Source organism: Trypanosoma cruzi, genomic scaffold (genome assembly GCF_000209065.1).
Source record: "Trypanosoma cruzi strain CL Brener 1047053516313 genomic scaffold, whole genome shotgun sequence".
Classification (NCBI taxonomy): domain Eukaryota; phylum Euglenozoa; class Kinetoplastea; order Trypanosomatida; family Trypanosomatidae; genus Trypanosoma; species Trypanosoma cruzi.
Window position 1 is genome coordinate 102,182 of NW_001849516.1, and position 26,519 is coordinate 128,700.

A 26,519-nucleotide genomic window follows, 5' to 3' on the forward strand; every position below is an offset into this window, starting at 1 on the left:
TGAAGAAGCTGTGTGGAAGAAAGAAACGCGTGGCGGCTCGATGCGGTACGAAGGGTCAGCGTATTTACTGTCCCAGAGTCAGAGACTAGACGTAAGTAAAGTGGTGTATTTGTTTGAGGACGTTGAGGCGATTTCAGATCTCCTTTCATTTCAGTTGCCCGTGAAGCATCAGCAGTTGCTCTCGGACCCCAAAGACGCGGATGAGGGAAAAGAAGGAGTGGAGGAAATGGAGATGAAGGTGAGGACGAAAAGGGAAGAAACAACGACGGAAAACGTTTCCCACAACAAAGCGGGGAATAGCTCGTCCAAGAAGCAGAACAAACTGCGAAAAAAGACCCCCGATCTTGGTGTTGCCGCGGATTCTACGGAAAAATGCGGTCAACTGTTGGTCGCAGACTTTCTTTCTCCCGAGGGAGTTCTCACCGCCTTGAACGCTACGCTTGCACCCCCGGGGCGTGTGATCGTCTTCACAACAAGTCATCCGGAGAAGCTGCCCGCTCTCTTCTGGAAGCCCGGCGTCGTGACGCTGACAGTCCGCTTGGGTATTCTTAACGCGTCGTCCGCGATGGATCTCGTCAACCGCTACTGCGGTGCCTCTTTCACGCCTTCGTTGCGGAAAAGATTGGAAGTGCTCTTTGCGCGGTGCGAAGCCAATGCTGTAGCGGAGGTGATGAACCCGGCGTCACTGTTGCATGTACTGACCATTTGTGATGATGCTGAGGAGGTGCTGAGGGAGCTGGAGCGCTTTTGTTAATGGCCACACATCCCTCTCTTCTTTCCTCTTTCTTTCACTCCTGTTGCTTCGGTGTCCATGTACTCAATTGCCCATTTACTTTTTTTTTTTCTTTATTTGTATGAACGTCTTGCCTTTATATTGCTTAAGTTATTCAGTATTTTTTCCTTCCCTTCCTGTTTTTGAAATATTGCTGCCAAAATTTCACCTACCACCTTGTAGGAGAATAAGCACACACACAGACAATCAGCAACCATGTCGGTTCCAATGATACCCATTGATCCCGATAAGCGGGATGATCTCTACTACCGCTACAAGATGCCCACCATCCAGACGAAAGTCGAGGGTAGCGGTAACGGTATTAAGACTGTTTTTCCAAACATTCATGATGTGTGCCTTGCCATAAATCGCCCAGAGGAAGTACTAATGAAGTTCTTTCAGTCTGAAATCGGTGCCCAGCGTACGGTGCTAGAAAAAGATGACAAGTTCCTCATCATGGGAAGCCATACAGAGGAGCGTGTGCAAGAAAAAATATACGACTTTATTCGCAAATTTGTTCTTTGCCGTAGCTGTCGAAATCCCGAAACGCAACTTTTCGTCGAACGAAACAAGAAGGATGTGCCACACATTAGCATGTCATGTGGTGCTTGCGGTAAAGTAATGAAATTAAGTGATCTCGACGCCCGCTATGTGACGGCCATTGTGACGTATTTTGCCAAGAACCCACAGGTTGCGATGAAGAAAGGGGCTGGTACGGCCGAGGCCCGTAGCAGCCAGAAAAATCAGCAGGCAGCTGCCGCTGCCGCTGCCGCTGCCGTGGCGCCTCCCGCTGAACCTGAAAAGAAGCAAATTCAACGATCTGATCTTGAAGATACACGTGAGCCACCGCAGAAAATACTTGCGCGTTGCATGCAGCAGTATCCGGATGAAAGCGAGGAGGTTATGCGGCGCTGTATTGAGCTTATGACAACTTACAACTTGAAGGAAAAAATGGGTCCATTGCTTGTATTAGATGGCATTGAGTTGGCAGAAAAGGAATTTATGGCGGGTCTGCGTCGTCATTCACGTCTGTTAAAGCGTTTCTGCAGAGTTACCGGCACAGCATTGCTTGACGCTGCCACCGACGAGGCTACCAAGTCAGATCTTCTGAGACGCGAAAAGAGGCTGCAGTCTGCCACAATTGAGGAGTCTGCTCGTATCTGCGCAAGACGTTTTGAGCCCGAGCAGATGGTGGTGATCCTGTTTGTTCTTTTTATTGAGGGTGTCCTCAAGAGTGCAACCATTGAGGAGTGGTGTGGCGACGAGAAGCCCATCTCCAAAGTGGACCCTGCCGTGGACAAGAAAATGAAGCAGGCGGCTGCACCACTCGTCGAATGGCTTGTAGGATCGACATAGGCATTAATTGAGGTATTGTGCTCCCAACTCTTTTCCCTTTTTTTTTTTTTTATTATCATTTTTCTTTTTTAAAATCATGTATTTGTTTTTATTCCATTGAGGGTCTTTGTTGCGGGAGACACACACACATGTGCATAAATGATGCATTTGTGCTTATGAGGGGAGGAAAGTGTGTGTGATGCGGACCCGCCTGGGACGACGTTATACACCGGAACCAAAGTGTGAAGGAGGAGAGCGCGAACTGCGCAGAGGAATATATTCCACATCAATGGGTGAACAAAATACATGAGTGTATGAGAGGCTCTGGCACTGAAGAGAAAAGGGAAAGGGAAAGGAGAATGAGAGGATAGGCAGCACGCTGAAACGTGCTCAAAGTTATAAACTTGTCTAACTGCATGCCGAAGCTGAAGAGGAATGAGGAAGGAAAGTGTTTGCTGCGCGTTGATTAAAAAAAAAAAAGCGGTCAAACTGCCGCATTTAACTCTGCCTCTGCCGAGAAAAATCGATGAAAAGGTGTCTCGGTTGCGGTGCTCGGTTAAAATTGAACCGATATTACAAGAGAGAAGAAGTGATTATACTTTTTTGTGTCGTGCGCATGGAATTGCGTCATGACTGTTGCTTCTTTTTACATTTTCTTTTTTTTTTTTCTTTTCTTTTTTGCTACAGTGAAGTACGCGCCGCAGCAACAAGTTAGCGCCTATTGTTTGGAGGTTTTAGCCTTTTTTTTGCTTCTTTTGCCCTTTTTGCTTTAAAGGGGGAGAAGGGGTGAAGTGCTGCCTTCTCTGTTGGGCCTACGAGCGGGTGATCTACGTCAATCGCACGTACATGCCTGGAGAAGGCGCTGCAGCACCCCTGTTGCTTCCGCAGCAGTTTGTGGAGCCATTGCCGAATGCGCCGGTTGAGATACGTGCATTGCATTATGGCCTTCTTTCACGCAGCGACATTCACCGCCTCTCCGTCCTTCCATGCCGACGTGTCATTGGGGCTGTGAAGGAGTATGGCGTGAATGACCCCCGCCTCGGCGTGTGTGATCGTGTCTCCTTCTGCGCGACATGTGGTCTGCGAAGCATTGACTGCGTCGGTCACCCCGGCCACATCGATCTCGAGACCCCTGTCTTTCACCTCGGTTTCTTTACCACAATTTTACGTATCTGTCGTACGATATGCAAACGCTGTTCTCATCTGCTTTTGGATGACGCGGAGATTGAGTACTACAAGCGGCGGCTTTCATCCACAAAACTTGAACCGCTGCAGCGGGCAGCGCTCGTTAAAACAATACAGAGAGAAGCCTACAAGACACGTGTCTGCCTCAAGTGTGGAGGCTTAAATGGGGATGTGCGACGAGTACGTCCTTTACGCCTTGTACACGAAAAGTATCGTGTTGAACCACGCCGAGGGGAAGAGTCTGTTGAAGGCGTCGAAACTTTTTTTGACTATGAGTTGCGCGCGGCATGTGCATACAACAAGGTGGTGGAGGAAAGCAAAGAGAATGTCCATGAATTTCTCGATCCGGCTCGGGTGCGTCAAATGTTTCTAGCCGTGCCACCGGACGAGGTCTTACTCCTTGGCTTGCTACCCGGTACAAGTCCTGTGGATCTGCTTGTGACAACGCTGCTCGTTCCTCCTGTCTCGGTGCGACCACGTGGCAGTTCTGGAACTGCAAATATCCGTGACGACGACCTCACAGGGCAGTACAACGACATTCTTATTAGTTCTGATACGCTTCAGGATGGCTCTATCGATGCCAGCAAATACACAGAAACGTGGGAAATGCTTCAAATGCGTGCAGCTCGACTTATTGATTCCGCTCTACCGGGGTTCCCACCGCACATGCGTACCGCGGACGTCAAGTCTTACGCACAACGCCTTAAAGGAAAACACGGAAGGTTTCGAGGAAATCTCAGTGGGAAACGTGTGGACTTCTCTGGCCGTTCTGTCATTTCACCCGATCCTAACCTTGATGTTGATGAATTGGCCGTGCCACTTCGAGTGGCACGGGTATTGACGTATCCGCAACGTGTTTTTAAATCAAATTTGGAACTCATGCGTCGGCTTGTACGCAATGGCCCGAATGTGCATCCAGGCGCCGTCGCAGTGTACCTTGCACAGGAAGGATCAAAGAAATCGCTTAACCATGAACGTGACCGTGAGTCGCTTTCTGCAAGATTGTCTATTGGAGACGTTGTGGAGCGGCATGTGATGAATGGCGACGTTGTGTTGTTTAATCGGCAGCCTTCACTTCATCGTATCTCCATGATGGCCCACCGGGCGCGTGTGCTCCCATTTCGTACATTTCGATTTAATGAATGCTGTTGCGCCCCATATAACGCAGATTTTGATGGAGATGAGATGAATGTACACCTCGTGCAGACGGAGGAAGCACGTGCAGAGGCATTTGAACTGATGTTGACAGCGAAGAACATTATTAATGCAAAAAATGGTGAGCCTATTATTGCTTGCACACAAGATTTTCTTGTTGCTGCCTATCTTGTGACGTCCCGGGATGTCTTCTTTGATCGTTCGCAAATGTCTTGGATGGTGTCACATTGGCTTGGACCAGTGACTCAATTTCGGCTACCGATACCGACGATTTTGAAACCGACAGAGCTTTGGACTGGGAAGCAAGTCTTTGAACTCATCCTGCGTCCCTCACCAGAGGTGAATGTGCTGCTCAACCTCGAGGCCGCAACAAAGTTCTACACTAAAAAAGGCAGACACGACTGTGCAGCGGAGGGTTATGTGGCGTTTCTTGACTCCCGCTTTATCTCTGGTCGTCTTGACAAGAAACTTCTTGGAGGTGGTGCAAAAGACGGGCTTTTTGCGCGCCTGCATACACTTTCGGGTGGTGGCTACACGGCCCGTATTATGTCTCGTATCGCTCAATTCACCTCACGCTACCTGACAAATTATGGGTTTAGTCTCGGTCTCGGTGATGTCGCGCCAACACCACTTCTGAACGAGCAGAAGGCAGCCGTGCTTGCTCGCTCTTTTGCAACCTGCGATAGCTTAATTGAGTCCGCCAAAACCGGACGTATGGAACCGCTTCCTGGTCTTACCGTACGGCAGTCGCTTGAGGCCCGCCTCAATGCGGAACTCTCCAAGGTGCGTGATGAATGCGGTACGGCAGCTGTTGAGACACTTTCTGTCGACACAAACACCCCGCTCATGATGGTGCAATCCGGCAGTAAAGGTAGTGCGCTGAACATTGCGCAGATGATGGCATGCGTGGGGCAGCAAACGGTGAGTGGGAAGCGTATTTTGAATGCTTTTCAAGATCGTTCACTGCCGCATTTTTACCGCTTTGAGGAGGCCCCAAGCGCACGCGGTTTTGTGGCAAATTCCTTCTACTCTGGATTGACACCCACCGAGTTTTTCTTCCATACCATGGCTGGCCGTGAGGGTCTTGTTGACACGGCGGTAAAAACGGCGGAGACCGGCTACATTTACCGCCGTCTTATGAAGGCGATGGAGAACTTGAGTGTGCGGTATGATGGCACAGCCCGAAACACGAGAGGCGACGTGGTGCAATTTAGGTTTGGCGAGGATGGCCTTGACCCGCAGCTCATGGAAGGCGTTGGTGGCACGCCTCTCAACCTGGATCAGGAGTGGCTCAGCGCGCGGGCCGCATACGCACGTTGGATTGTGGAGCGGTGCAACACCCTCAACGACGCGAGCCGTAATGATAATCATACGGATGGAAGTAGCAGGCGTGATAGGAGGCGAAATGAACGTGACGTGAAGAAAACCTTTGATCCTGATGATGATGATGAATTTATTTCGCTTCTTCCCACTGAGGTGCCGGCATTCGTCATGGCCTGCTTGTCCGGTGACTCGGGTGCACTGGAGGTGTGTGAACGGTTGGAACGACTGGATGAAGAGAAGAACGTCAACGTGCGAGAAATGGACGGAAAGAGTAGCGACGAAGGCATGCGGCAACAAGAGCGGACACGCCGTGCAGGGCTAATTTCCCGCTTGGCAAGTGTGAGTAGCTCAAAGTTTAAGGAAGATGTAGCAAACTTTTTTCAGAAGAAGGTGAAGGAGCAGAAACGGATACGCGCTCTGCTGGAAATTTCCTCTACCTCTCGAGAAGGAAAAAGCAGGAAGACGTTATGCAATAGTTTACAGACGGCGCATGTGGAGGGGAATCATGCTGAGCTCCGAATTCTTGAAAAGCTCCAAACGGAACTACTTCCACTCACATATGGCATGATAACCCGTTTCTTGGCACAATGCGCAAGTAAGTACATACTTAAGGCCTGCGAGCCTGGGACTCCTTGTGGTGCCATTGCAGCACAGTCTGTCGGTGAACCAAGTACGCAAATGACCTTGCGTACATTCCATTTTGCAGGTGTTGCCAGCATGAGCATAACACAAGGTGTGCCACGTCTTGTTGAAATTATTAATGCGAACCGAAACATTGCAACTCCTGTTGTCACGGCGCCTGTGCGGCGACATCGACGGGGGAAGTCACTGTCGATCAAGCAGGAGGTGGTGGGGGAGAGCTGTGAAGAGGATTCACAGGAGGAGTTTGAAAAACGGGTCCGACGTGTAAAGTCACAGGTGGAACGAGTGCTGTTAAAGGAAGTAGCATCGGAAATTGTGGAGGTTTGTACATCGACCGAATTTTACCTTCGCGTGCACCTCAACATGTCGCTTATCGCCAAGCTTTGGTTGCCGATTAATGCCATTACTGTACGCCAACGTATTCTTGCGGCAGCAGCGCGACCAATGTCACCATTGCGTCTATTGCGTGAGGAATGCGTGGAAGTCGTAAGCCTCGATACGTTGGCAGTGCGTCCGTACTTTTTGGAGGCACACCGTGTTCACTTTAATCTGCGTCACGTGCTTGCACTGCTTCCAGATGTTGTTGTGGGTGGCATTGCCGGTATTAACCGCGCGATGATTTCATCCAACGGTGCGGAGGTGCTTGCGGAGGGCGCAGAACTTCGAGCCGTGATGAATCTCCCAGAAGTGGAGTCGACGCGTGTCGTCTGTAACCATGTCGCTGTCGTGGAACGCGTTCTTGGTATTGAGGCGGCACGTCAGGTAATTGTGAATGAGATTCAGGGAATTCTTAAAGCGTACAGCCTCAGTATTGATATAAGGCATATTTATCTTCTCGCCGACCTTATGACACAACGTGGCGTTGTGCTCGGCATCACACGCTATGGCATTCAGAAGATGAACTTTAATGTGCTAACAATGGCCTCGTTTGAGCGCACCACAGACCATCTCTACAACGCTGCGGCGACACAGCGAGTTGATGAAAATCTCAGCGTGTCGGAGAGCATCATCATCGGCAAGCCAGTGCCTCTCGGAACGACCTCCTTCAGTCTTCTACTTGACTGCTGCGAGGCTGGTGCTAGATCTTTGCAATTTGCCGGGAGTCGCACAAGGCGTGGGACTGGCAGGAGCTTTCATCACGTACGTCGTCCACGCACGCTTTTACTTGCAGCGGAAGACACGTTTCATCTGGACCTTTTTTAAGTAGCGGGGCTTTCGGCCTTTTTTCTCCCTTTTTTTCTCTCGATTGTGGCTGCTAGTGAAGTCGCTCCTGCGGGACTTCAGGTGTAATATTCATGCTTGCACAAATATATATATATATATTTGTGTGTGTGTGTGTGCATGTGTTTTGGAGTGGCTGGTACTTGAATGAAACACGGAATTGTAACTACAGGTAAGGGACAGAATAATTGAGAGTCAGTAACGAAAAGGAAAAAAAGGCGGGAGATCACAGGTGACGCCGAACCAGTGCCGGATAACAGGAGTGCATAATGTATGTCTCTCTGTCTGTGTGTCCTTTTTTTGTATGCAGGGGGAATGGAGTATTTGGGGCATGGGGGAACACAATTAATGATGGGCCTTTTTCCTTTTTTTAATTTTATGAGGAATTTTTGCATTCAATACAAAACCGCGAGAGGGATAAATACCTTTGTTAGGATAGTGCTTGCTGTGCCATACGTACTGGGGCGTAAAGGATACAACACATTAGTAATTTGCTTTGGTTGGCAACAATGGTGGAGGAGATGACCGTTACCGCCCCGGCAGCCGCAACAACAGGAGGAGAAAGGGCAGTGAATGCGCATTCTTCCGGTGCCATCCCACATGTAGAATCAACAACAACAACAACAACAACTAGGAATGGCGGCGACCCTGCGGGTGCTGCCGGGGGTTTTGCGGCAGAGGGCCATTTGTCCGTTACACGGAACTTTACCACCAGTCGTAAGGTGCAAAAGCTGCTTGACATCACCGTAAACGACAATTTTCGCGAGCTTGTGCTGTACATGAATGACGCTGTTCCGGATTTTCTGGAGAAATTCCTACCACCCTTGCCTGATGTGTCCACCACGGAAGGGGAAAAATTCGTTTTGCAAAAAAGGTTACCCCAACAACAACAAGCAACAGCATCATATTGCATCTATTTCATCCTCGACAGCCTTGCGAACCGCTTTGGAAAGTCGTGTTGTGGACCTTCACAGATATTTCTTGCAGGAATGGTCTGCCCTCAATGAAGTTTTTGAGGAGGTTTCCGACATGGTGTCAAGAGTACACCAAGAAAGTGAAGTGCTTGAGAACACCCTCAATTCACACGCCGCACTAACGAAGGATTTTGTGGCGCTTATGACGACTCTTCAGGTGGAATTATCGTTAGTGCAACAGCGCGAGAAGGAGATGCAGGAATTTCAGAAGAAGTACCACTTTTCTGCGGAGGAGCAGAAGATTCTCGAGGAGAGCCCAGTGGACGCCACCTACCTTGATGTCCTGCAAAGGGCACAGACGACACACCGAAAGTGCCGCGAATTACTGCTTTCACGTGAGTACTATCAAAGCGCTGGTTCTATGATGGACATTACGTATTCGGCTATTATGAAGGGGACGGAAAAAGTTGCACGCTATTTGGTGTCTACGTCTGCAGTAATGCCAGGTGCTGCCGGCTTTGGTAGTGATTCGCCTGAAATGACAAGTTTCTGTCTGCGATGCGTGACATTTTTGCGAGATGAAAATCTCAGCCAGTGGGCAGCAGTGGTGGAGGAGGTGGCACGGCTGCGGCGAGCGGCGGTACTGCGACAGTACTTTCATCTCATGACAACTGGATCTGCAACAACTTCAGCGGGTACATACCGTGCAGGGGGCAAAAGCAACGAAACGTCTAATAACAGTGGGGGGACGCGCCCGTTAGAGGCAGAAATTGGCAACCCGATCTTCTTCTTCAGCTCGCTCTTTGCCTGGCTTCATCAGGTGATTGTAGATGAAGAGGATTTTATGGGTGCCTTTTTCCCACCTGCACCGCCCCAAGGAACTTCTACAACAGCGCCTAAAAGTGGAAATTCTGCCCTTACCGCCACCTCTGGTGGTCCTGTTCATGCTGAGAAGGATACGTCTGAGACCCACCCGAATAAAGACGATAATTTGGCTCAAGAAGAGGTGTTGGGTCACGCCGAAAACTTTGGACTACCAGTAAATAAGCTCTCTGTGCTGGGTTCCATTTTTGAAGTGCTCTGCAAGCACATTCAAAGTGTACTTGACGGTGTATTAGAACGTTTTCTCCGCCATGCATCAAGTCTTCAGGATGGGGATACTCCTAATGTTGGCGGTGTCAGCACTGGAAGAGGGGTTGGCGGTGGCGGAGTGTTGTCAAGCCCCGCCGGTCCGATTGGCCTCACCGGTGGCATTACGCGGCTATTGTCGGCGGCAACTGGACGTGTGTCTTCTTTGACGCCCAACTCTGCTGGAGGTGCACAACGCTATCAACATGTGCTGAACCGTTCGCAACAGGAGGCACTTGTGGCGGCGACGCTCATGGGGCTAACGAACGGCCTTCGCACGGCCCACGCTCTGCTGCAGCTTTTTACCTATTATGGACATAGCACGTTTATTGCACTTCTTGGGCGGGAGGCGGCGCTTACGCGTCTCGTAGTGGATGATGCGAAGCTTCAACTTCTTCGTGTGTATCACACCCTTGCTAAACAAATATTGGAACATGCGCTGGACAGTGTGGCCAGTGTTGTCAGCCGCTGTACTGTTTTGCGTCGATTGGCCTCTGCAGAGGCGACGACGTCGACGGAGGAGGAGAAGAAAGATGGCGACGCATCCGCGTGCTTTGTCACTAATTTTCTTTTTGAGTATGCCTCTGGAGAGGACCTGGACGTAGATGTTGTCGCTCCTCACGATGATTACTCAAAATCGCAACTGTTTCAGGATCAGCAGCGGCAACATTCCTCGATAGCGGGGACGAGTATAACCTCTACGGGAAGTCGGAGTCTTACAAGCAACCCATATCACCTCAGCGGGCTGTCGAAACGACAAGCACAAGCCGCAGATCTCCTGCGGGTGTTGTACTCCATGGTTTTGCCGACTCCTCCAGAGGTGGAGAGTTGCTTGCGGGTGCTGCAGTCCACGATGGTTGAGGCGGAAAAACATGTAGAGATCATGGAATCTGTGCAAACAATGCTCTCCAAAAGCTCCACACATGTTGATTCCACCTCAGCGGACTTTTCCGTTCGCCATGAACAGTTTTTTACTGTGCTTGTGCAACACATTTTGTCGTTTTCTCTTGTTCTTGCACGTCAACCCACCGTAAAAAACGCGCTGGACGAACCCTGCAGACTGGCATTACAGCTCAATACCATTTCTTCGCTCCAAGAAACGCTTGCACCACACCCAGGCCTTCTTGCCCTCGCAAATGCTTCTGCAGGCCACACAACACCTATTTTAAATGTCGTTCCAGAACGTGTCCAGCAAATCACGAAGCAACTTACAGCTGTGCTTTCTCAGTGCGCCTTACGACACTACTTTTGCCGACGGCCACAGAACAGTTTGACGCCGGTGGTAGCGGGTGGAGACGATTTGGCCAGTAGCTGCAGTATTACTAGTGTGGCTGCGAGAGAAGCCTTTGACGTAAACTGCGAAAAGATGGATGTGTCGACTATTTGCGCTCAACTCAACGCGTTTTATAGTATTGTGGCAGCGTCGGGTCGAGTGTACATTCCTATTGTTGCAGCAGTGCGATCACCTCGAATACGGGAGCAAGTTTCACAGGGCGTCTTGCGAACACTATGTGATGTGTATGAATTGCGCTACAAAAGGCTTCTAGAGCTTCAAAAACAGCCATCCTCAGAGGGTTCAGAAGTGACGGGAGCCACTTTGCCTATGCCTGTGACTGACCTTGACCCGAAAAAACTGCGCATTTTGCTGGAAGTGGCACCATCTTCATCAGTTTCTTTTTAAGAAAAAAAAAATAAATACCTCACTGTATGTATTTTTCTGCGTGCTTGGAGTTTGAATTCACCTTGTTTGCCTATTCTTTATTCACATTTTTTTTTTTTTCGTAGCGTTGTCGGTGCTATGAAAATAGGATAGGGTGCCATTTGTCTTCTTGCCTCTTTCCGTTTGTATCAGTTTTTATTTTTATTTTATTTTTGTTTTTTCTCTCACTGTGTGCGCCTGCGTCCGTGATTGTATGGATTTTCTTTATGGCTACAGCATCCATGCTGCTTTTTCTTTCTTTTTTTTTGTGGCGTACGACGGAGGGGGAAGGACGGGCGGGAATTGAGGGCACGGCAGAACGCTGAGGTGAATTGGCTGGCGCAGGGGAGGTGTTCCGGACCGCTAGCATTTAACAGCAGTAATTAGAGATGGTGTTTTATGCGTTTGTTTTGGTGATGAAGCCGCGCCAGCGTCGCTTCACTTCCCAGGCGCTGCGCGAGATTGCCGTGGCGATATACAACAACGGTGGCCTTATCCGCAAACTCTCAAATGAGGGGGTTATGCGCCCGTACAGTCGATTTCGTGACGCCGATAACACCCCGCTGACGTATGCGCGGTATGTCACGTTGCAGGTGGACATGGGGGAGGAGCAGATGCGGAAGGTGGAGAAGATTATGAAGGAGCATCAGGATGTGTTCATCACGCTTAACCTCAACAACCTGGAGCGGCCGGTGGGAATACGTCGGGGCCGAAAGGACCTCCAGTCCGCGTACTTCCCGCTGGACACCTTTACACGGCTTGAGGAAGAAATCAACTGGCCACCGCAAACTTCGGCCGACATTTACAAGCAGCTGGAGATGAACTGGAAGGAGTTCTCACGCACGCGGTGGTCGAATTTTTTGCGCAACTAAACAGCCGTCGTCGGCCGTGGGACAAACGGGGTGCAGGAAATCCTCCGCTACCACCACCACTCCACTGGGCATGTCAGCACACATTTTATTGTCCAGTCTAAAAAAAAAAAGGGGAGGGTGGGGAGGGTTTCGTTTTTGTTTAATTTGCGGTTATATCTCTCTAACGTGTAAGTCTGTTTTTTATGTAAGTCCTTTTTTTTTTTCTTTTCTTTTGAAAAAAAGGTTGGGAGATGGTTGCCACCCCTGCGCCGGTGCGGGGGCCGGCATCAATGCTCACAGAGAAGCAGCTGACGACTCTTCTTAGCATCGAGGGCGACGTACAACTTAAGGCAGCACAGCTCAGTATGTTGTGCTGCGAGTACCGGACGAATTTGACACGAATTTTGCTGCACTACGAGCCACTCATGGCACCACTGCGGTCCGTAATGTTTGCCGGTTTACAGAAAGTAAAGTACATTGAAACTCAGCTTACATGGTTGGAGCGCGTTATTGTTCTTCAAGAGCGTCGTGGCGGGTCGAAGATGCTTCCTCCGCGTGAACTGCAGGCGATTGAAAACGACCTCATGATAAATGTACGGAAAGAAATGCAAGAAAGTTATCAGCAGCTTGACGTTACGACAAAAGAAGAACTTGCAGTGTTACGCAATTACGAATTTCCACCGAAGCAGGCGTTGGTAACAATGGCAATGGCGATGCGGGTGCGTGGAGAGGAGGATACACGGTGGTCCAACGTGCAAGTAGTGCTTAGCGACAATTACTTTTTCACCTTTTTCATCAGTCGTGCCCAGGCGTTGCTCCTGCGGCCTCTTGCGGACGATTTGCTGGAGGAGTTGGAGGTTTACTGTTCCTCACCCGATCACGCCCCAGAGTCACTTGCCCTTGTTTCCGTACCGCTTGCCGCCATTGGGCGATGGCTATGGGCAGTGCGGGATCACTACCGTGTGAAGAAGATTGTTTCGTTGCCCGACCCGCCCATGACTGTAGATGAAAGGCGACAAATGGTAAAGCGCCTGCGGAACGAGTTACAGATAATTAAGGAGAACATGAGTTCCGCATCTGACGAGTTGAATAAACTGCAGGAGCAGGCAGTTCGCAGGACGGTGGAGGTGCGTAACGAGTACGACGACACCATGTGTCCGCTGCATGACTCCTTTGAAAAAAAGACAGCAGAGTTTATCAAAGTACTGGAAGGAAAGGATGTGGCTGCTGAAGAGAAAGCGAATGAACCCCGGCAAGAAGAAGCAGAAGAGGTCGAGCTGTAATCCAAAACACCACCCCGATGGTTTACCCTCATGTAAAGAAAAGTAAAACAGGAAAACAAAATGAAAAGAAACCACAAGAATGAACTCCCCTCTCTTTTCCAAAAAAATACACGTTCACACATTTTGTAACTACGTGGCAAAAAGCAGAGCAGAGAAATATTTGTTTTTGATATGTAAATAAATATTTGCCTCCATTATGAAGATGTATTGCGTGCTAGAAGTTGCCTTGCATAAAAGGAACACCACATTTCCTTCAATTTTGTTGTTGTTGTTGTTGTTGTTTGTTTGAGCGTGTATTTGCGTGAGTTTTTTTGTTTGCGTGTATCCCCATATGCGTTTTCTGCTGTGTTGTGTGTTGTTCCTTTTTTTTTTTTTGTAGTTTCCTTTTCTGTATAGTGCGCATGCAGTACGGAAGGTGAAAAAGCGAAGGGAGAAAAGGAAAGGAGAGAACCCGAAAGAAAGAGGGAAAGAAATGAGTTAATGTGGGCTTTTGCGTACTGAATGGATTTTTCATGAAGTGCGTTTTTATTTTTTCTTCTGTTTCTATCAATTGTGATAAATCATCTCTTCCTCTGTTTTGTGATCATGACGGGAGCGGAAACATATAAATCAGAGACAAATTAAAGGGTTTTTTTTTTTTTTTTTTGCGATGCCCGGCGCAAGATCAGCGGCGGCGACAGCAACCGTGTCGACAGTCACCACAACTGCAGACGTCTTTGAAGCAGACATTGTACGTCTTGTCCGTCTACACCATATTCACACCGTGGAGCTGCTCTCTGCAGCGGAGGAAACACATGTGGGGGCGGCGGCATCTTTCTCTTCTTCTCTCACTGCCCTTATTGTGGTTGAGGCACGACTAACGAGCACTCTGACATGGCAGCCTGATTTGCGGAACCGATTTCAGTGCGAAAAAAACTCCAAGTGCGACGGCAGTGTCTTCACATATCACATCACTTTCCTGCATCCAACAGACGCAGCGCCGGAGGCTTCGCCCTCCCTTCCACTCAAGTTGCCGCGAAATTCACTCTGCGCAAGATGGTGTACAGAGTTACAGCGCCGGTTAGCTGTTTGCTCGGCATTGACGGGCTTCCCAACTCGTCTCTGTGTCTCACTTCTGCCGTATGTTCCGAACCTCATCTGGGACAGGGGACGCGATGGGCTTCTCGGAGCAACGCACAGCACGACGATGATGTCAAGTCCTGCGGAAGGAAGTGTCGTCTACAGTGACGGTGATTTCGCGGCTGAACAGTTGGTACGAGTAGCAATACTTTTAAATGCCAACATCCCATTGGGACCACGAGGGGGGCGAAATACAGCGGTGTTGTTGCTTCATGCCGCAGACGGTGATATTTGCTCTCTCACCCCCTCCTCTTCTCGTTTACTAACATCTGAAGAGGGAAGAAAGCGACGGCGACAGTCGACTTTGAAAAGTGAGCGATTGAAAACAGACAGGTTGGTTGAAAAGGAGTCATTCTTTCCATTGTTGTCTCGCTTCAGCGAAGCGTACATTTTACCGAGGATTTCATGGGAAGCAGTGTGGTCTCGTCCTATGCAAATGGAGAAGGACAGTAGCCATGATGTGTGTGGATTGCGCGAGCAGCTTGGGTGTAGTTTTTACTTGGAGGGTTCCCTTGACGCACGGAGTGCGCAGAGCATTACTGTCATTGTAGACGCTCCCTTTGAACTGTGGTGCCGTGCAGTTTACGGTGATACCCCCATTGGGTCAAGTGTTGACAATGGCTTTTTGCAAGGGTTCCCGAGCTGCGTTGCGAAGACAGTTATGGGCGCCCTGTCCCGCCTTGCAGCGGAGAACATTGACTGCTTCAGACGACGATTGACGTCGATGTCAGGTGGGGTCGAGGGCGTGACGGATGAGGAGGAAGGAGAGGAAGAAGGAGCGTCAACCCTCTCAGCAGCAGCGGTATCCAATCCCGTGCACCAGTCATGGTCGCTGTTGGCCCAGAGTATTGCTGACAGTCTTGCCCACATTGTGCGAACTTCGCGGAACCGAGTTTTTGTTGCAGAGGTACATCGGCTGCTGGCGAATCATCAAGGGGATGAGAAGCCACAGACTGCATGTTCTGATGCCAAAGGCAATCCCGCCGTCGATTTGGGTTCCGGGGCTGAGTGCTCGCCGCCCCCTCTCGCTAAAACAATTGCGCTACTCCGCTGGGCGGTTGAGACCCGTCTCATGGAGCAGTGAGCCTGAAGAAGGCCGCGTGGGAGGACTTTTGCTTCATCGCTTCACCCGCGTTGTGGTATTTCCCCTCATTTATGTTTTATTGGGACTCATGGCGAGAGAGGAAGAAGGCAGGACTTTTTTCCGGTCGTTCGTTTACAGAAGTCTGCAAAAAAAAAAAAGGGCGGAGGAAAACAGAGTGATGATTTTTGCAGAGTTTTTTTTTTTTTTTGGGTATGTGATGAGTCATCGAAAGGGGGAAAGTTTGAAGGGAGATGCATGGGGAAATGCTGCCAAATATATTTTTCAGCCGTACTGTTTGTTTATTTATTTTTATTTTTATTTATTTTTTTTTATTTTGCGTAAAGGAAGGAGGAGAAATAGTGCGTGCGTAGACGTGTTTTTTTTTTTTTTTTAGGATTGCGTGCAATTTTGACTGCGGTTTATTCGTGCAGAAGAGGGCGCATGCACCCACGTGTCGCAAGGCTTTACCTGGAATTTATGTTGCTTGCCCCTGCGTTTGCCTCCTTTAGCAGCGTTCCGGTTGCAGCGGAATTGGGGATGGCCATCTCTTCCGCTCAGGTCCGAACAAAGACATTATCATCGCCAGGACGTGCCTGTTCCTTGAGTTCCACTGCAACATATCGCGCAAGGGTACAAGAGGGGTTTACTGCTCCACCTGTAGTAGCTCCGGGCACACCCGAGTTTGCACGTCGTCTTGCACGCGGCCGTTGGACACTTCGCCAACTGCAGGACATGATTGCCGTAAAGAAGTATCGCGCAATGCACAAGCGATATGGCTGGGCGAGTCAAAAGAGCTTTGATGAGTTAAGTGAGTTATTTGGTGAGACGCAGGCACGGGAGATGATTATTGGGCTTGGAAACAAGGAAGTGTTTGGGTTCAATGAGGCGTCCGATGACGAGAATGACCGTTTATCAAAGGAGAGCGGTGGCGTGCCAAAGGGAATGCGCACTTGACTGCAGAGAAGATGAGGCTCTATTCCGTGATTCTTATCTGTGTTTACATGAAGCGGGCATCAAAGGCGGTTTTGATGTGGAATATACTGTTTTTTTGTTTCGCCGCGTTTTCCTACGCCGCCCCTTTTTTTTCTGCCGCGGGGGATGTCTGTGCATGTGATCCTGTTGGTGCACCTTGTCTCTGCTGGGATTGTTTTTCTTTGCTTTTTTTCCCTTCTTCTTCCAACGTGATGTCTTCATTGCGTTGCGTGATATGTCGGTTTGTACTTTTGCGTGCTTTTCACTCCCTCCCTTCATGTAGGATATGACAGTATTCCACAGCACACCCGCAGTGGCCTTTTCGTCCCTTTTCCTTCTGCTCCTGCACGCTTTTCTTTTCCCATGCGCCATCCGGTATTTTGCTGCATACGTTGATTTGTTGTTGTTGTTTTTCTCTCTTTCTCTGACGATTTTTCGTAGATCACCCGGTAGAAGTATTTCAAGGATGCCACCAAAGAAGAACGCGAAGCCCACCAAGCCGGCGCCCAAGAAGGGCAAGATGGAGAACATGAACAAGGGCGCCAAGAAAGCCGCAAAGAAGTGGTCGAAGGGTCGCACACGTGAGGCTCTGCAGAACGCCGTTGTGTTCGACAAGGAGACGATGGACAAACTTCTCAGCGAGGTGCCCAAGTACAAAGTGATCACGCCATCTATCATCAGCGATCGCCTGAAGATCTCCGTCGCCCTCGCCGCCAAGGGCCTGCAGCACCTCTGCAGACAGAAGCTGATCAAGCTTGTCTCCTGCAGCAGCAAGTTCCGCCTGTACAGCCGAGTCTAAAAGAGTGGCGCGGAATGTGAGAGGATAAAGTGCATTAGTGAAATCTCATGTCATTACTGTCAACATTGAAAGATTGTTGTGAATGCTTGAGCCATCTCTTTATTCATTTATTCAATTACTACTGCGGTGTTTGAGGAATTTTTATTTGTATGTTCTTTTTGTTTTGTTTGTTTGTTTTGTTTTGGTAAACAAACAGAAACACGCATCCGTTGCAGGAGGGTTGCCGTCGGCTTCCCTTCTTTTTTTTTCTTGCGTGCGGGGTGTGAGGGACGGGAGGGCGCGGACTGACGTCTTACCGCCCATCTGTCCCTTTTTTTCTTTCTTCATTTCTGTTTCCCCTTTATGCACGTGTTGTCTTTCTTTCATTGTTGTCTCCCATGCCAAATATATAGTCGCTACGCACGTGAAGAGTTTCAACGGGGGCCCGTTTCTGCAAAAACGTCCCTTTTTTTTCTTTTTAGCGTCAGTTTTTTCGTGGGCGCTGCACCAGCAGTTTACTTGATCCACCGCCTTTCTTGGCTGTAAGTTTGTAGATGGAGCGCACGCGCTCTCGCCCGCCTCAGGATGCGCAACGCGTGTTTTTACGGGAGCTTCTCGGCGATTTTTCCGCAGCAAAGACGGGGACTGAGATGCCCGCAAAACAGTCGCCGTCCCTTTCGCTACAGTTGGAATCAAACGCGATGCCGCTCAAGAAGAGCAATTCTCCGAGTGTCAGCACGCAGGAGGGGTGTGGCCTGTCGCCCCCCGCCCTGTTCTCAAGAAGGCCGCAGTTGAATGGTGGCCAGCAGGACCCGGTGCTTCTTAGCGGCGCGAACTACTCCCCACGGATATCGCTCGACGTCGCGAAAGGTCCTCAGGACCTTCGGCAACGCCGCTACAACGATGTTTCTTCCGTGCAACCAGTCGAAGAGGTGGTTTTGCCAAATGTCCCGCTAGCGCCCCATATGCCCAAAACACCTCCGAAAAGTACTGCAACTTTGTCCCCGCAGCACTCTTTCTCTTTGTCATCGATGACTTTGCAGGGAGCAGGGAATGGGCGCCGCATCTTTAAACGCTTTGGAATGCATACTGTTTGTGACATGCGTGCTGATGATGCTGGATCTTCAGAGGGAACCGGTGGAATATCAAAGAAATCAAGCAATGGTTTGACGCCTAATGTCATGGAGGAGAGCATTATTGCACCGTATGTCCGCCCATGGTTGCGTCCGCAACAACTGTCCTCCTTTAGCTCCCCTACAAATGGATTGGAGGAGATGGCACTGATGAATTTGAAGTCGATGCCCTCAAGGGAGAATACACGGGATGCCTCTCTGGACAAGCGCAGTAAACCCCGTTCTATGGATGAAAATAAACTGCGATACACCTGCCCAAATTACCGGGCTGAAAATGAGGGGGATGCGCGTGCCGTGGAATTGCCGCGCACGGATTCTTCGCACTATATTCGTTCTTATGCTCTCACTTCAACGAGGACAACTGTGAATGCATCCGAAAATCTGAATGAAGAACAGAATCTGTTGGAAAGGCAGCAATCCGCTCGAGGCACTGTTGCGGAAAGTTTTGTGACGGCGCCCGGACGAAAGAGTAGTGCCATGCTCACACGCACGTTATCGGACCTTCGCTCAAAATCCAAGCGGGGCAGTACGGCGGTGTCGTCTCCGGGTCTTCACTGTTCTGTGCAAGACCTACCCACAACTGAAAAAGGGCAGGGATCCCTCTTGAAACGAAATTCTTCCTTCACGTGTGACAGTCGCATTAATTGCGAGAGGTGGGATGGAAATATCAGTCGTAACAGTAGCAGTAGTAGTAGCAGTAATAGCAGCGACAAGAAGAACAGTGATGATGCCAATTGCCGTTCCTCTAGTTTGCGTTTGTGTGTAAATAATAGTAAACGGGGCGAGGTCCCCGTAAATGGTGGAAGGCTTGAAAAATACTCCCCGGACTTCAATGCGGCCGGTTGTGCTTACTGCGTGACGTACAACAATTTTTTTGAGGAGGGTGACATCCCTTCACTCTCCGTTGAAAACTTTCGTCGCTCCTCAGATCTTTCCGGAAAGGTGATCCGGGGCTTGGGGGCGCGCTCCAACTCTCCGCTGTAGTGCTGGATCTACCTGCAAAGCCGGCTCATGAGTATTGAAGCCGTTGCGGCTGTGCCTTTGGTTTCCCATTTTGGTGTAATCATGCCTGATATTTCTTTTCCCTTTTTCCTTTTTTTTTTTTTTCTTTTTTTTTTGGTAAAGGAAAAAGCGGTGCATTGATTTTGCATTCTTCGCTTTCATCTTTGGTTGATTTCTATCGACCGTCTCCTTTTCTTCTCTGAATTAGGCGAATAATATAAAAGGAATATTTAGCCTCTGCCTGGTGGCAGTGATAATGAGTTATTTATTTATTTTTGTTTGTTTTCGCGTCGATTTGAGTGTGCCATTTGTGGAGTGGGAGGCACCTGCCAAAGCTGAGAGCGGTGCGTGTCTTTGATGAGGCATCAACAAGGGCAATATCGAAAAAGAAGGCGTATAGAAATAAATATGTACTTTGCATGCATTGAAGTGGAATAAATATTTTTTGAGAATAAAATTATTATTATTATTGTTTATGTTTTGTGTGCATTTTTACGTATCATTTTTTTTTTCTTTTTTTTTTATTGATCAGAGCAGTGGGAAGATCATCCGGCTGGTGATGTGCACATGTGTGAATAAATAGAAGGGTGTGAGAGAAAAGGGAGAGTGGGGCGACATTTTCCCTCAATTTGTAGGCTTCCGTCTGTCCGCCTGTGCGTCTATGTGTATGTGAATACGAGCATGTGTGTATGTGTGCTTCTGGGCATGCTATTATTATTATTATTATTATTATTATTGTCTGTTTCTGCGGCATTGAAATATTGGTGCCAATGAGGGGGAGCACTTTATATGTTTCTCAACGGGCATATCTCACAACGCTTACATTTTTGTTAATATGTCTGTACTTATTTTTATATTATATTTTATTTTTTTATTTTTTATTTTTTGGTCTATCTTTGAAATGGGCCAAGTTTATTTTTATTGATTTTTACACTCTTTTAAATGTGAATATATTATGTGTTTTGCGTTTCTGCCTCATTTTTTTTTTTTTTTTTCTTCTCTTGTTGTGGCAATACGCGTCAATTCCCCAATGGATCTCTCCCTTCTTCACACGGAAATACACACGGCACGATTGGAGTGTGGAAGAGGGGGCGCCTATTACGCACAGTTTATTTTTTTTCTTTTATCGGTGTTGTTGTGTATTTTCTCCCGCTTTTCTTTTTCTCTCTCTTTCTCTCTCTCCCTCCCTAGGAGTTTGTGTGGTTGGAACGCGGTACTTCTTGCCGAGGGGGTTGGGAGGAGGAGGCTCACTAGCGAATACAAGTGTATCCCGTGCATCAGTGCATACAAAGAGGGAAAGGATAGGGAGGGTCTGTGTGTGTGTGTGCGTGTGTGTGTGTGATAGAATTGCTTTTGCCTTGCGCATACGTGTCTGGTCCGGGCTCTGCAATGTTGTCTGCGAAGAGGAGCAGCGACAGTGTTGCGAGGCAGTCGGGCACACTTGTGGAGGCGACTGACCCGCTCAATTTGCAACCGTTTCGTCCGTCGCTGGTGTTAACGTTTCGCGGTCATCGGAGTGGCGTTTTGGCTGCAGGGTTTCAGCCGTCTGCCTCGTCATTGCTCGAACGACGTGGTGACACGAGTGATGGGATACCGACATACGCCTTCTCTTCCGGTGCTGATGGGCTTGTGTTCTTGTGGAGCGCGAAACCCACTGTTCGGGCTCTGCGGTTTACCGGGCACCGCGGCCCCGTCTACGACTGTGCATGGAGCCCGCATGCCCATCTGATTGCCAGCGCCGGCCACGACGGTTTTGTCCGTCTGTGGTTGCCATCTCTTCGGCGGAGTGGCGGATTGACGGCGCCATTTACAAATGACAATAGCCCCGAGAATTGCTGTCATTGGCGAGCGCACGGGGGTCCGGTGAGGTCAATTGCGATCGCCCCGCACGATGACCATCTTTACACGGCGGGGGACGACAAGTCCGTGAAGTGCTGGGACCTTAACTACGCCTCCTCCGCGACGTGTGTCAAAGGCGGCGGGAACAAATTTGTCTGCGGTTTCACAGGCGGGCACCAGAATTGGGTACGAACTGTCGCCGTGTCGGGCGGTGGTGCTCATGACAATGGAGTCCTTCCAACTCATATTTCGCTTGTTGCAAGTGGAGGGGACGATCGGACGGTGCAAGTTTGGGATCCCCGCTCAAGACGACCGACACATACCTTTTATGAACACACTGGATCCGTGCGGTCGGTTGATTTTCACCCAGACGGCTGTTCGCTGGCAACAGGATCGGCAGATCACACTATCAATGTTTTTGACCTCCGTAGGAACCAACTGCTGCAGCATTACGACGCGCATGATGGAGGAGTAAACGAGGTTTGTTTTGCGCCTACTGGAAGTTGGCTGCTTTCCGCATCTGCGGATGGCGCAGTAAAGATGTGGGACCTGAAGGAGGGGTACCTGTACTGTACATTAAATGCACATGAGGGGGCGGTATCTACCGCCCGTTTTTCTGATGATGGAACATGCTTTACCACTGCGGGACAGGATGGGATTGTCATGGTCTGGCGTTCGGGTTTGCCGCGTGTGTCGCCGGCGTATGCAAATTATCCGAATATTCACCTTTATGCACCAGAGAGTGTGCGGGGAGGCCCACAGATATCGAAAAGGCCTGTAGAAACCACGCGGGTGGCGGCGTCCACCTCCAACCCCGCGGGAATCATTCCAGAAACAACGCCAAGAGATGTGCCCGGGTTCAGTGGTCTTTGTTCTTTGATGGAGTCATCGGAGAACCGTGAACATGTCAGTCCATCCTCACTTCCGAATCAGAGCAGCACACAAACGTTATCGAAGCCACAAAGACATATGCCCTCCTCTATCGTCCATTCGCAATTCTCCTCATCCTCTTCTTCTCGGAAGCCACCACTCTTTCAGCCGTCTTCTCGTCCCGCCGCAACACCAGCAGCGGCGGCAGTGGCATCCTCATATTCGGAGGAAAATGTCCGCACGAGGAGCGAGAGAGAGGTGGATAATAGAAATCATCATCATCATCATCAACAGTGGACCACACATGATGAACAAGAGAGTGAGGTTAGAAAATCATTGGCATTTACCCGCGAGGAGGGCGAGCGGCGATATCCTCTTTCAAAGCCGCCTCAACTTTCAGATGACGAGGAAGAAGATAACAAAGAGAGAAGGGGGAAGGGAAAGGCAGGAGAAAAAGGAAGCTACCAAAAATCACATGCCTCTGAATTGCCTCCCATGGAGTCTGTACGAGCCCGGGACTGCGGTGCAGCAGCGAGGTCGAGTGAGATTGACGATGAGATGAGTGTTGTGGAGTATGTTGGAAGGACATGTGACGAGGAATACGAGGAATATTGCACTAATGGATCAGCACCGTCCAACTGCCATATGGTCTCGTCCCCGTCACATAGAAGACAAGTAGAACAACGCACAAACGATCGTTTGACTCATCTTGAGGAGACCTGTGCACGGCTAGCGGCAGAAGTTCAATTAGCGCATGAGCACAGCGTCGTCTTAACACAGGAGCTGCAGAAACAGTGGGATGCACAGCAGCAGCAACAGAGGAATCAGATAGAACAATTACGACAGATGATGGAAGGCTTTGTGGCGCAGCAAGGTGCGTTGCTGCAGGCACTTCGCAGGGAATAAAAATTAAATACGCATTTAGAGTACGAGAGATGTCTCCCCTTCCTCCCCCCTGAGAGCCGTTATTGTTGTCGTCGTTGTGGTGATGGTGGTGGTGGCTTTTTAAATTTATTTGTTGTTTGTTTGTTTTATTTGTATTTTTGTGCGTGTGTCATTTTGGGGTTTATTACTTCTCATGGCACGAGGATTTATTTTGTTTCTGGGGGCTCCCTCACAACCCGCCAAATGTTTCTTTTTTTTTTTTTCGTTGAAAAAAGAGGGAAATGGTGTCCTTGTGTGACATGCATACATAATATATACAAATGGGAATAAATAAACCTTTTTACATGTCTTTTTTGCCGTCACCCATATAGATCTTCTCTGAACGTTTCACACAGAAGGTAAATAACCCAACGAGGGGGAAAGGAAACAGATTGTCAAGTACAGTCCCTTTTTCGCTGAGCTATAAAGGAAGTAGGATAGGGGGAGATGGACCGGAGTCTATTCAAGCGTGCTGTTGTCGATAGCGAGGAGCCGACACCAGGGTACATATATCGCGAGATGGCACAATGGACATTCAAGGACTACAATACACAAATGAAGTTTATTGATGCTTTATTTGATAAACTGAAGCCAAATACGGGCGTACATGCGCTGTACAAAGTGCTGCGCATTATAAAAACAATGTGCGAAACGGGACACAGTGATTTTCAGAGGGAGTTGAAGAAGAACTCTCGGACCGAAACTCTAAAAACATTTGCAAACTACCGTGGGAAGCCAGATTTAAAATACGGCGATAGCCTCAATGAGAAGGTTCGTCAATCTGCAAGAGAGGCCATAGAGGCCATATTTACAAATCGCAAGGAGGGGCAGCAGATAGAGATGGGGTACGGGAACAACGGCAACGGCAAAGGAAGCACGACGACGGGTCAGTCATCCTTCACGACGGGCTATGCAGTAACGAGGGGGATGGTGGAAAGGCCCATGGGTATGTACGGTGGCAACATTGCACCGATGCCCATGACGAACAAATGGGCGGAGCACATGGCAAAACAGATGATGGATGCAAATACTAGCAAGACACGCCGTGTGCTCTCATCCCTATCGGAGAAGGCAAAAAGTGGATTTGGTTTACTGTATAACACGGAGCCGAATATGATGTACAAGAGCGCAAAGGATCAGTTGTACGAAAATGCGCTTAGGCTCAGTACCACCGGAGCTTCTGTGGTGTCTTCCTCTGAAGTGGACGCAGGCGGTTTCCAGCCAGTCGAATTGGGCACCAATGTTCCTTTTCCTCTGTCAAGGGGATCGGGGAGCGGTGATTTTAAATTTGTGGAGAATGTACAAAAGGATGAAGAAAAACCGACATCGAGCGAAAAAAACGAGGGAAATTCTCATTCTCAGTTTCTTCTGCCTCAGCAGCAGCTCACCCCCTTTCAAGCAACTGTGCAACGGCTCTGTCAGATGAAAAGCACACCCCAACGGGTTGAGCTGCACGCTTTTGTCGAGGAGTGCCGTAGAATAGGCACAGAAATGATACAAGGAAGAGGTGCCTACGAGGAAAAGGGTGAATTAGAGGAATGCTGGGAGGAGCTTGCCGAGGCGCTTGATTCACAACTTGCACAGAAACATCCGTGGCAGCGGCGACTGAACGCGCTCGTGGCGTTGGAGGCGCTTCTTCAACCACATGTTGACGATGCGGAGACGGCAGCGACAATGCGGCAAGGAGTTTTGCGTTACTTTCTTGAAAATCCAGAAGACGTTCAGCGAAATGTTTTTGTCGTGCAGGCAACGCTGCGGGAGCGTGCACAGCGTGTTTTGGGGATTCTTGGCCTACCGGGGACTGACGTTTCTGGCGGCGCGTTTGTTGCCCCAAGCACGGGTGGTGCTTCCACTCTCTTGCCCTTTACGGAGGCACAACAGTTCAAGAGTGAGGGGAGCACTACGCAGTCTTTCTTGTGGTCGGCGCCGGTTTCCACAGTGAAGACGACGGCAGCAGAAAGTGAAGTTGCAGGGAGCGCGGTGGCGAACATGAGTGGGATGTCTGTTCGTGTGGGTCACCGGAGCGCAAAAGAAAAGACGAAATTGAGGAAGCGTGCGCCAATGTCTCTCAATGAGGAGTCTCAAAAAAGCACGGATGAAAATTCCTTTGTTGATAACAGCCATACCGGCAACATGGGCAAAGAGGCATCTTCGTTTGGCTTCTTAAAAGCTTCTCCGGTGATGAGTAGCAATGGTAATGGCCATAAGACGGCTGGCGCAGGGAATGCGCTGGATGATCTTTTTGGTGGACCCGCCACAGACAAATCGACGACTGCTTTGGAATTCTACAGAACAAAAACACCACCATTATCTCATGCATTCACCGACACTGGAACCGTGAATACTCAGAACAGCAATGCAACAGCGTTTGACTTTCTCATGGAGGATCGACCACGTGACGCAGCACAGTTTACATCACCACCCATACAACAACAACAACGCGAGCCATCTTTTCCGTTCCTAGCAAAACAGGACGCTCCTACAGCTCACACAAATTCAACGTCGGCAGAGAGACCCTTGTCGCCGTTATTTGGTGCGACTTCCACTGCGGGGGAAAGCGGGATGGTGCAAAGTGAGAGGGGTGGTATTGTTTTGCCGAATGACTTTTCCGCTCTTTCCTTGCCCCTGTCCTCAGCAGACAATAATTCATTGCCTGCAATGCTGTTGGAAACGCAGCAGCAACTACAGGCTTTCATGTCTAACATGCAAAATAACCCAAATCCCGAAAGGCTTTCTCAACTTCAACTACTTTTGGCGCAACAACAGCAGCTCATGGCACTATATTCCCAGCAACAACAACAGGAGCAGCATGGACCGTGGATTGCGTCATCTTCTGACCCTGCTTGCTCCTTCAACATGGACTCCACTCCTCTCCACACGCATTTTGCGATGGGAATGAGCCCTTCTTCCGCTTCCCTCTCTACCATAAAGCCAAACACTTTTGCAAAGATACAGGAGGAGATGATGGCTAAATTAGCGGCAACCGGCCTTCAGTGACAAGGGGGTATCTAGTAGGATAACGATAGAAGAAGAAAAAAAGAAAAAAAGGAGGAACAAAAAGATGCATATGCTTGTAGAGAGGAGAAAAATATACGTGCACACCGAGTGGAAGGAGGAAAAAAGGAAATTTGAAATGAAAATTTCTGGCGTGATTTTTTTGCTTTTTTTCCCGCCTTTTTTTTTTTTTTTTTTTTTAGTGTGTGTGTGTGTGTGTGCGTACTTTTTATTTATTTATTTTGAAAGCTTTTAGCACCGTTTTATTTTAGCGATTGCGTTTACATAAATATATA

At 49.2% G+C, this 26,519-nt stretch overlaps 12 protein-coding genes across 12 annotated transcripts, besides 41 other annotated features; all 12 read left to right on the forward strand.

Moving 5' to 3' along the window:
* Window positions 1–754, forward strand: Tc00.1047053504105.10 (hypothetical protein, conserved; the record flags this gene model as incomplete). The annotated part of the gene is made up of 1 exon (XM_814596.1): window positions 1–754. A coding segment is annotated over one exon (754 nt), but the record flags the coding sequence as incomplete, so codon positions are not given.
* Window positions 1–3,354: a sequence feature (heterozygous, non-Esmeraldo-like haplotype).
* On the forward strand, window positions 989–2,128 carry Tc00.1047053504105.20 (eukaryotic translation initiation factor 5, putative; the record flags this gene model as incomplete). Its single annotated transcript, XM_814597.1, has 1 exon — window positions 989–2,128. The coding sequence occupies one exon, from the start codon at window positions 989–991 to the stop codon at window positions 2,126–2,128; it is 1,140 nt and encodes a 379-aa protein (XP_819690.1).
* Window positions 2,157–2,198: a sequence feature (T-rich).
* Window positions 2,759–2,787: a microsatellite.
* On the forward strand, window positions 2,954–7,615 carry Tc00.1047053504105.30 (DNA-directed RNA polymerase III largest subunit, putative; the record flags this gene model as incomplete). Its single annotated transcript, XM_814598.1, has 1 exon — window positions 2,954–7,615. The coding sequence occupies one exon, from the start codon at window positions 2,954–2,956 to the stop codon at window positions 7,613–7,615; it is 4,662 nt and encodes a 1,553-aa protein (XP_819691.1).
* Window positions 3,355–3,475: a sequence feature (haploid, non-Esmeraldo-like haplotype).
* Window positions 3,476–3,696: a sequence feature (haploid, Esmeraldo-like haplotype).
* Window positions 3,697–4,614: a sequence feature (areas merged during assembly that could not be assigned to a particular haplotype. This can correspond to areas where the two haplotypes were merged or to regions with more than two copies in the genome that were merged during assembly.).
* Window positions 4,615–4,766: a sequence feature (areas merged during assembly that could not be assigned to a particular haplotype. This can correspond to areas where the two haplotypes were merged or to regions with more than two copies in the genome that were merged during assembly.).
* Window positions 4,767–5,646: a sequence feature (haploid, Esmeraldo-like haplotype).
* Window positions 5,647–5,795: a sequence feature (haploid, non-Esmeraldo-like haplotype).
* Window positions 5,796–7,858: a sequence feature (areas merged during assembly that could not be assigned to a particular haplotype. This can correspond to areas where the two haplotypes were merged or to regions with more than two copies in the genome that were merged during assembly.).
* Window positions 7,859–8,382: a sequence feature (areas merged during assembly that could not be assigned to a particular haplotype. This can correspond to areas where the two haplotypes were merged or to regions with more than two copies in the genome that were merged during assembly.).
* Window positions 8,243–8,264: a microsatellite.
* Window positions 8,383–10,737: a sequence feature (areas merged during assembly that could not be assigned to a particular haplotype. This can correspond to areas where the two haplotypes were merged or to regions with more than two copies in the genome that were merged during assembly.).
* On the forward strand, window positions 8,417–11,356 carry Tc00.1047053504105.40 (hypothetical protein, conserved; the record flags this gene model as incomplete). The annotated part of the gene is made up of 1 exon (XM_814599.1): window positions 8,417–11,356. The coding sequence occupies one exon, from the start codon at window positions 8,417–8,419 to the stop codon at window positions 11,354–11,356; it is 2,940 nt and encodes a 979-aa protein (XP_819692.1).
* Window positions 10,738–12,103: a sequence feature (areas merged during assembly that could not be assigned to a particular haplotype. This can correspond to areas where the two haplotypes were merged or to regions with more than two copies in the genome that were merged during assembly.).
* Window positions 11,528–11,555: a microsatellite.
* Tc00.1047053504105.60 (hypothetical protein, conserved) lies at window positions 11,764–12,246 on the forward strand (the record flags this gene model as incomplete). The annotated part of the gene is made up of 1 exon (XM_814600.1): window positions 11,764–12,246. One exon carries the CDS (start codon window positions 11,764–11,766, stop codon window positions 12,244–12,246), a length of 483 nt encoding a protein of 160 aa, XP_819693.1.
* Window positions 12,104–13,150: a sequence feature (areas merged during assembly that could not be assigned to a particular haplotype. This can correspond to areas where the two haplotypes were merged or to regions with more than two copies in the genome that were merged during assembly.).
* On the forward strand, window positions 12,477–13,508 carry Tc00.1047053504105.70 (hypothetical protein, conserved; the record flags this gene model as incomplete). The annotated part of the gene is made up of 1 exon (XM_814601.1): window positions 12,477–13,508. The coding sequence occupies one exon, from the start codon at window positions 12,477–12,479 to the stop codon at window positions 13,506–13,508; it is 1,032 nt and encodes a 343-aa protein (XP_819694.1).
* Window positions 13,151–13,383: a sequence feature (areas merged during assembly that could not be assigned to a particular haplotype. This can correspond to areas where the two haplotypes were merged or to regions with more than two copies in the genome that were merged during assembly.).
* Window positions 13,384–14,100: a sequence feature (areas merged during assembly that could not be assigned to a particular haplotype. This can correspond to areas where the two haplotypes were merged or to regions with more than two copies in the genome that were merged during assembly.).
* Window positions 13,768–13,790: a microsatellite.
* Window positions 14,101–15,486: a sequence feature (areas merged during assembly that could not be assigned to a particular haplotype. This can correspond to areas where the two haplotypes were merged or to regions with more than two copies in the genome that were merged during assembly.).
* Tc00.1047053504105.80 (hypothetical protein, conserved) lies at window positions 14,158–15,711 on the forward strand (the record flags this gene model as incomplete). Its single annotated transcript, XM_814602.1, has 1 exon — window positions 14,158–15,711. One exon carries the CDS (start codon window positions 14,158–14,160, stop codon window positions 15,709–15,711), a length of 1,554 nt encoding a protein of 517 aa, XP_819695.1.
* Window positions 15,487–17,824: a sequence feature (areas merged during assembly that could not be assigned to a particular haplotype. This can correspond to areas where the two haplotypes were merged or to regions with more than two copies in the genome that were merged during assembly.).
* Window positions 16,014–16,047: a microsatellite.
* Window positions 16,153–16,665, forward strand: Tc00.1047053504105.87 (hypothetical protein, conserved; the record flags this gene model as incomplete). Its single annotated transcript, XM_814620.1, has 1 exon — window positions 16,153–16,665. One exon carries the CDS (start codon window positions 16,153–16,155, stop codon window positions 16,663–16,665), a length of 513 nt encoding a protein of 170 aa, XP_819713.1.
* Tc00.1047053504105.94 (ribosomal protein S25, putative) lies at window positions 17,150–17,482 on the forward strand (the record flags this gene model as incomplete). Its single annotated transcript, XM_814621.1, has 1 exon — window positions 17,150–17,482. The coding sequence occupies one exon, from the start codon at window positions 17,150–17,152 to the stop codon at window positions 17,480–17,482; it is 333 nt and encodes a 110-aa protein (XP_819714.1).
* Window positions 17,825–17,853: a sequence feature (areas merged during assembly that could not be assigned to a particular haplotype. This can correspond to areas where the two haplotypes were merged or to regions with more than two copies in the genome that were merged during assembly.).
* Window positions 17,854–19,230: a sequence feature (areas merged during assembly that could not be assigned to a particular haplotype. This can correspond to areas where the two haplotypes were merged or to regions with more than two copies in the genome that were merged during assembly.).
* On the forward strand, window positions 18,016–19,578 carry Tc00.1047053504105.100 (uncharacterized protein; the record flags this gene model as incomplete). The annotated part of the gene is made up of 1 exon (XM_814603.1): window positions 18,016–19,578. One exon carries the CDS (start codon window positions 18,016–18,018, stop codon window positions 19,576–19,578), a length of 1,563 nt encoding a protein of 520 aa, XP_819696.1.
* Window positions 19,231–19,300: a sequence feature (areas merged during assembly that could not be assigned to a particular haplotype. This can correspond to areas where the two haplotypes were merged or to regions with more than two copies in the genome that were merged during assembly.).
* Window positions 19,264–19,301: a microsatellite.
* Window positions 19,301–20,483: a sequence feature (areas merged during assembly that could not be assigned to a particular haplotype. This can correspond to areas where the two haplotypes were merged or to regions with more than two copies in the genome that were merged during assembly.).
* Window positions 19,670–19,712: a sequence feature (T-rich).
* Window positions 20,053–20,122: a sequence feature (T-rich).
* Window positions 20,306–20,333: a microsatellite.
* Window positions 20,420–20,494: a sequence feature (T-rich).
* Window positions 20,484–21,139: a sequence feature (areas merged during assembly that could not be assigned to a particular haplotype. This can correspond to areas where the two haplotypes were merged or to regions with more than two copies in the genome that were merged during assembly.).
* Window positions 20,753–20,785: a sequence feature (CT-rich).
* Window positions 20,910–20,937: a microsatellite.
* Window positions 20,986–23,211, forward strand: Tc00.1047053504105.110 (hypothetical protein, conserved; the record flags this gene model as incomplete). The annotated part of the gene is made up of 1 exon (XM_814604.1): window positions 20,986–23,211. The coding sequence occupies one exon, from the start codon at window positions 20,986–20,988 to the stop codon at window positions 23,209–23,211; it is 2,226 nt and encodes a 741-aa protein (XP_819697.1).
* Window positions 21,140–24,458: a sequence feature (areas merged during assembly that could not be assigned to a particular haplotype. This can correspond to areas where the two haplotypes were merged or to regions with more than two copies in the genome that were merged during assembly.).
* On the forward strand, window positions 23,677–26,226 carry Tc00.1047053504105.120 (hypothetical protein, conserved; the record flags this gene model as incomplete). The annotated part of the gene is made up of 1 exon (XM_814605.1): window positions 23,677–26,226. One exon carries the CDS (start codon window positions 23,677–23,679, stop codon window positions 26,224–26,226), a length of 2,550 nt encoding a protein of 849 aa, XP_819698.1.
* Window positions 24,459–24,846: a sequence feature (areas merged during assembly that could not be assigned to a particular haplotype. This can correspond to areas where the two haplotypes were merged or to regions with more than two copies in the genome that were merged during assembly.).
* Window positions 24,847–25,285: a sequence feature (areas merged during assembly that could not be assigned to a particular haplotype. This can correspond to areas where the two haplotypes were merged or to regions with more than two copies in the genome that were merged during assembly.).
* Window positions 25,286–25,384: a sequence feature (areas merged during assembly that could not be assigned to a particular haplotype. This can correspond to areas where the two haplotypes were merged or to regions with more than two copies in the genome that were merged during assembly.).
* Window positions 25,385–26,519: part of a sequence feature (areas merged during assembly that could not be assigned to a particular haplotype. This can correspond to areas where the two haplotypes were merged or to regions with more than two copies in the genome that were merged during assembly.) that runs on past the window's edge.
* Window positions 26,382–26,424: a sequence feature (T-rich).
* Window positions 26,515–26,519: part of a microsatellite that runs on past the window's edge.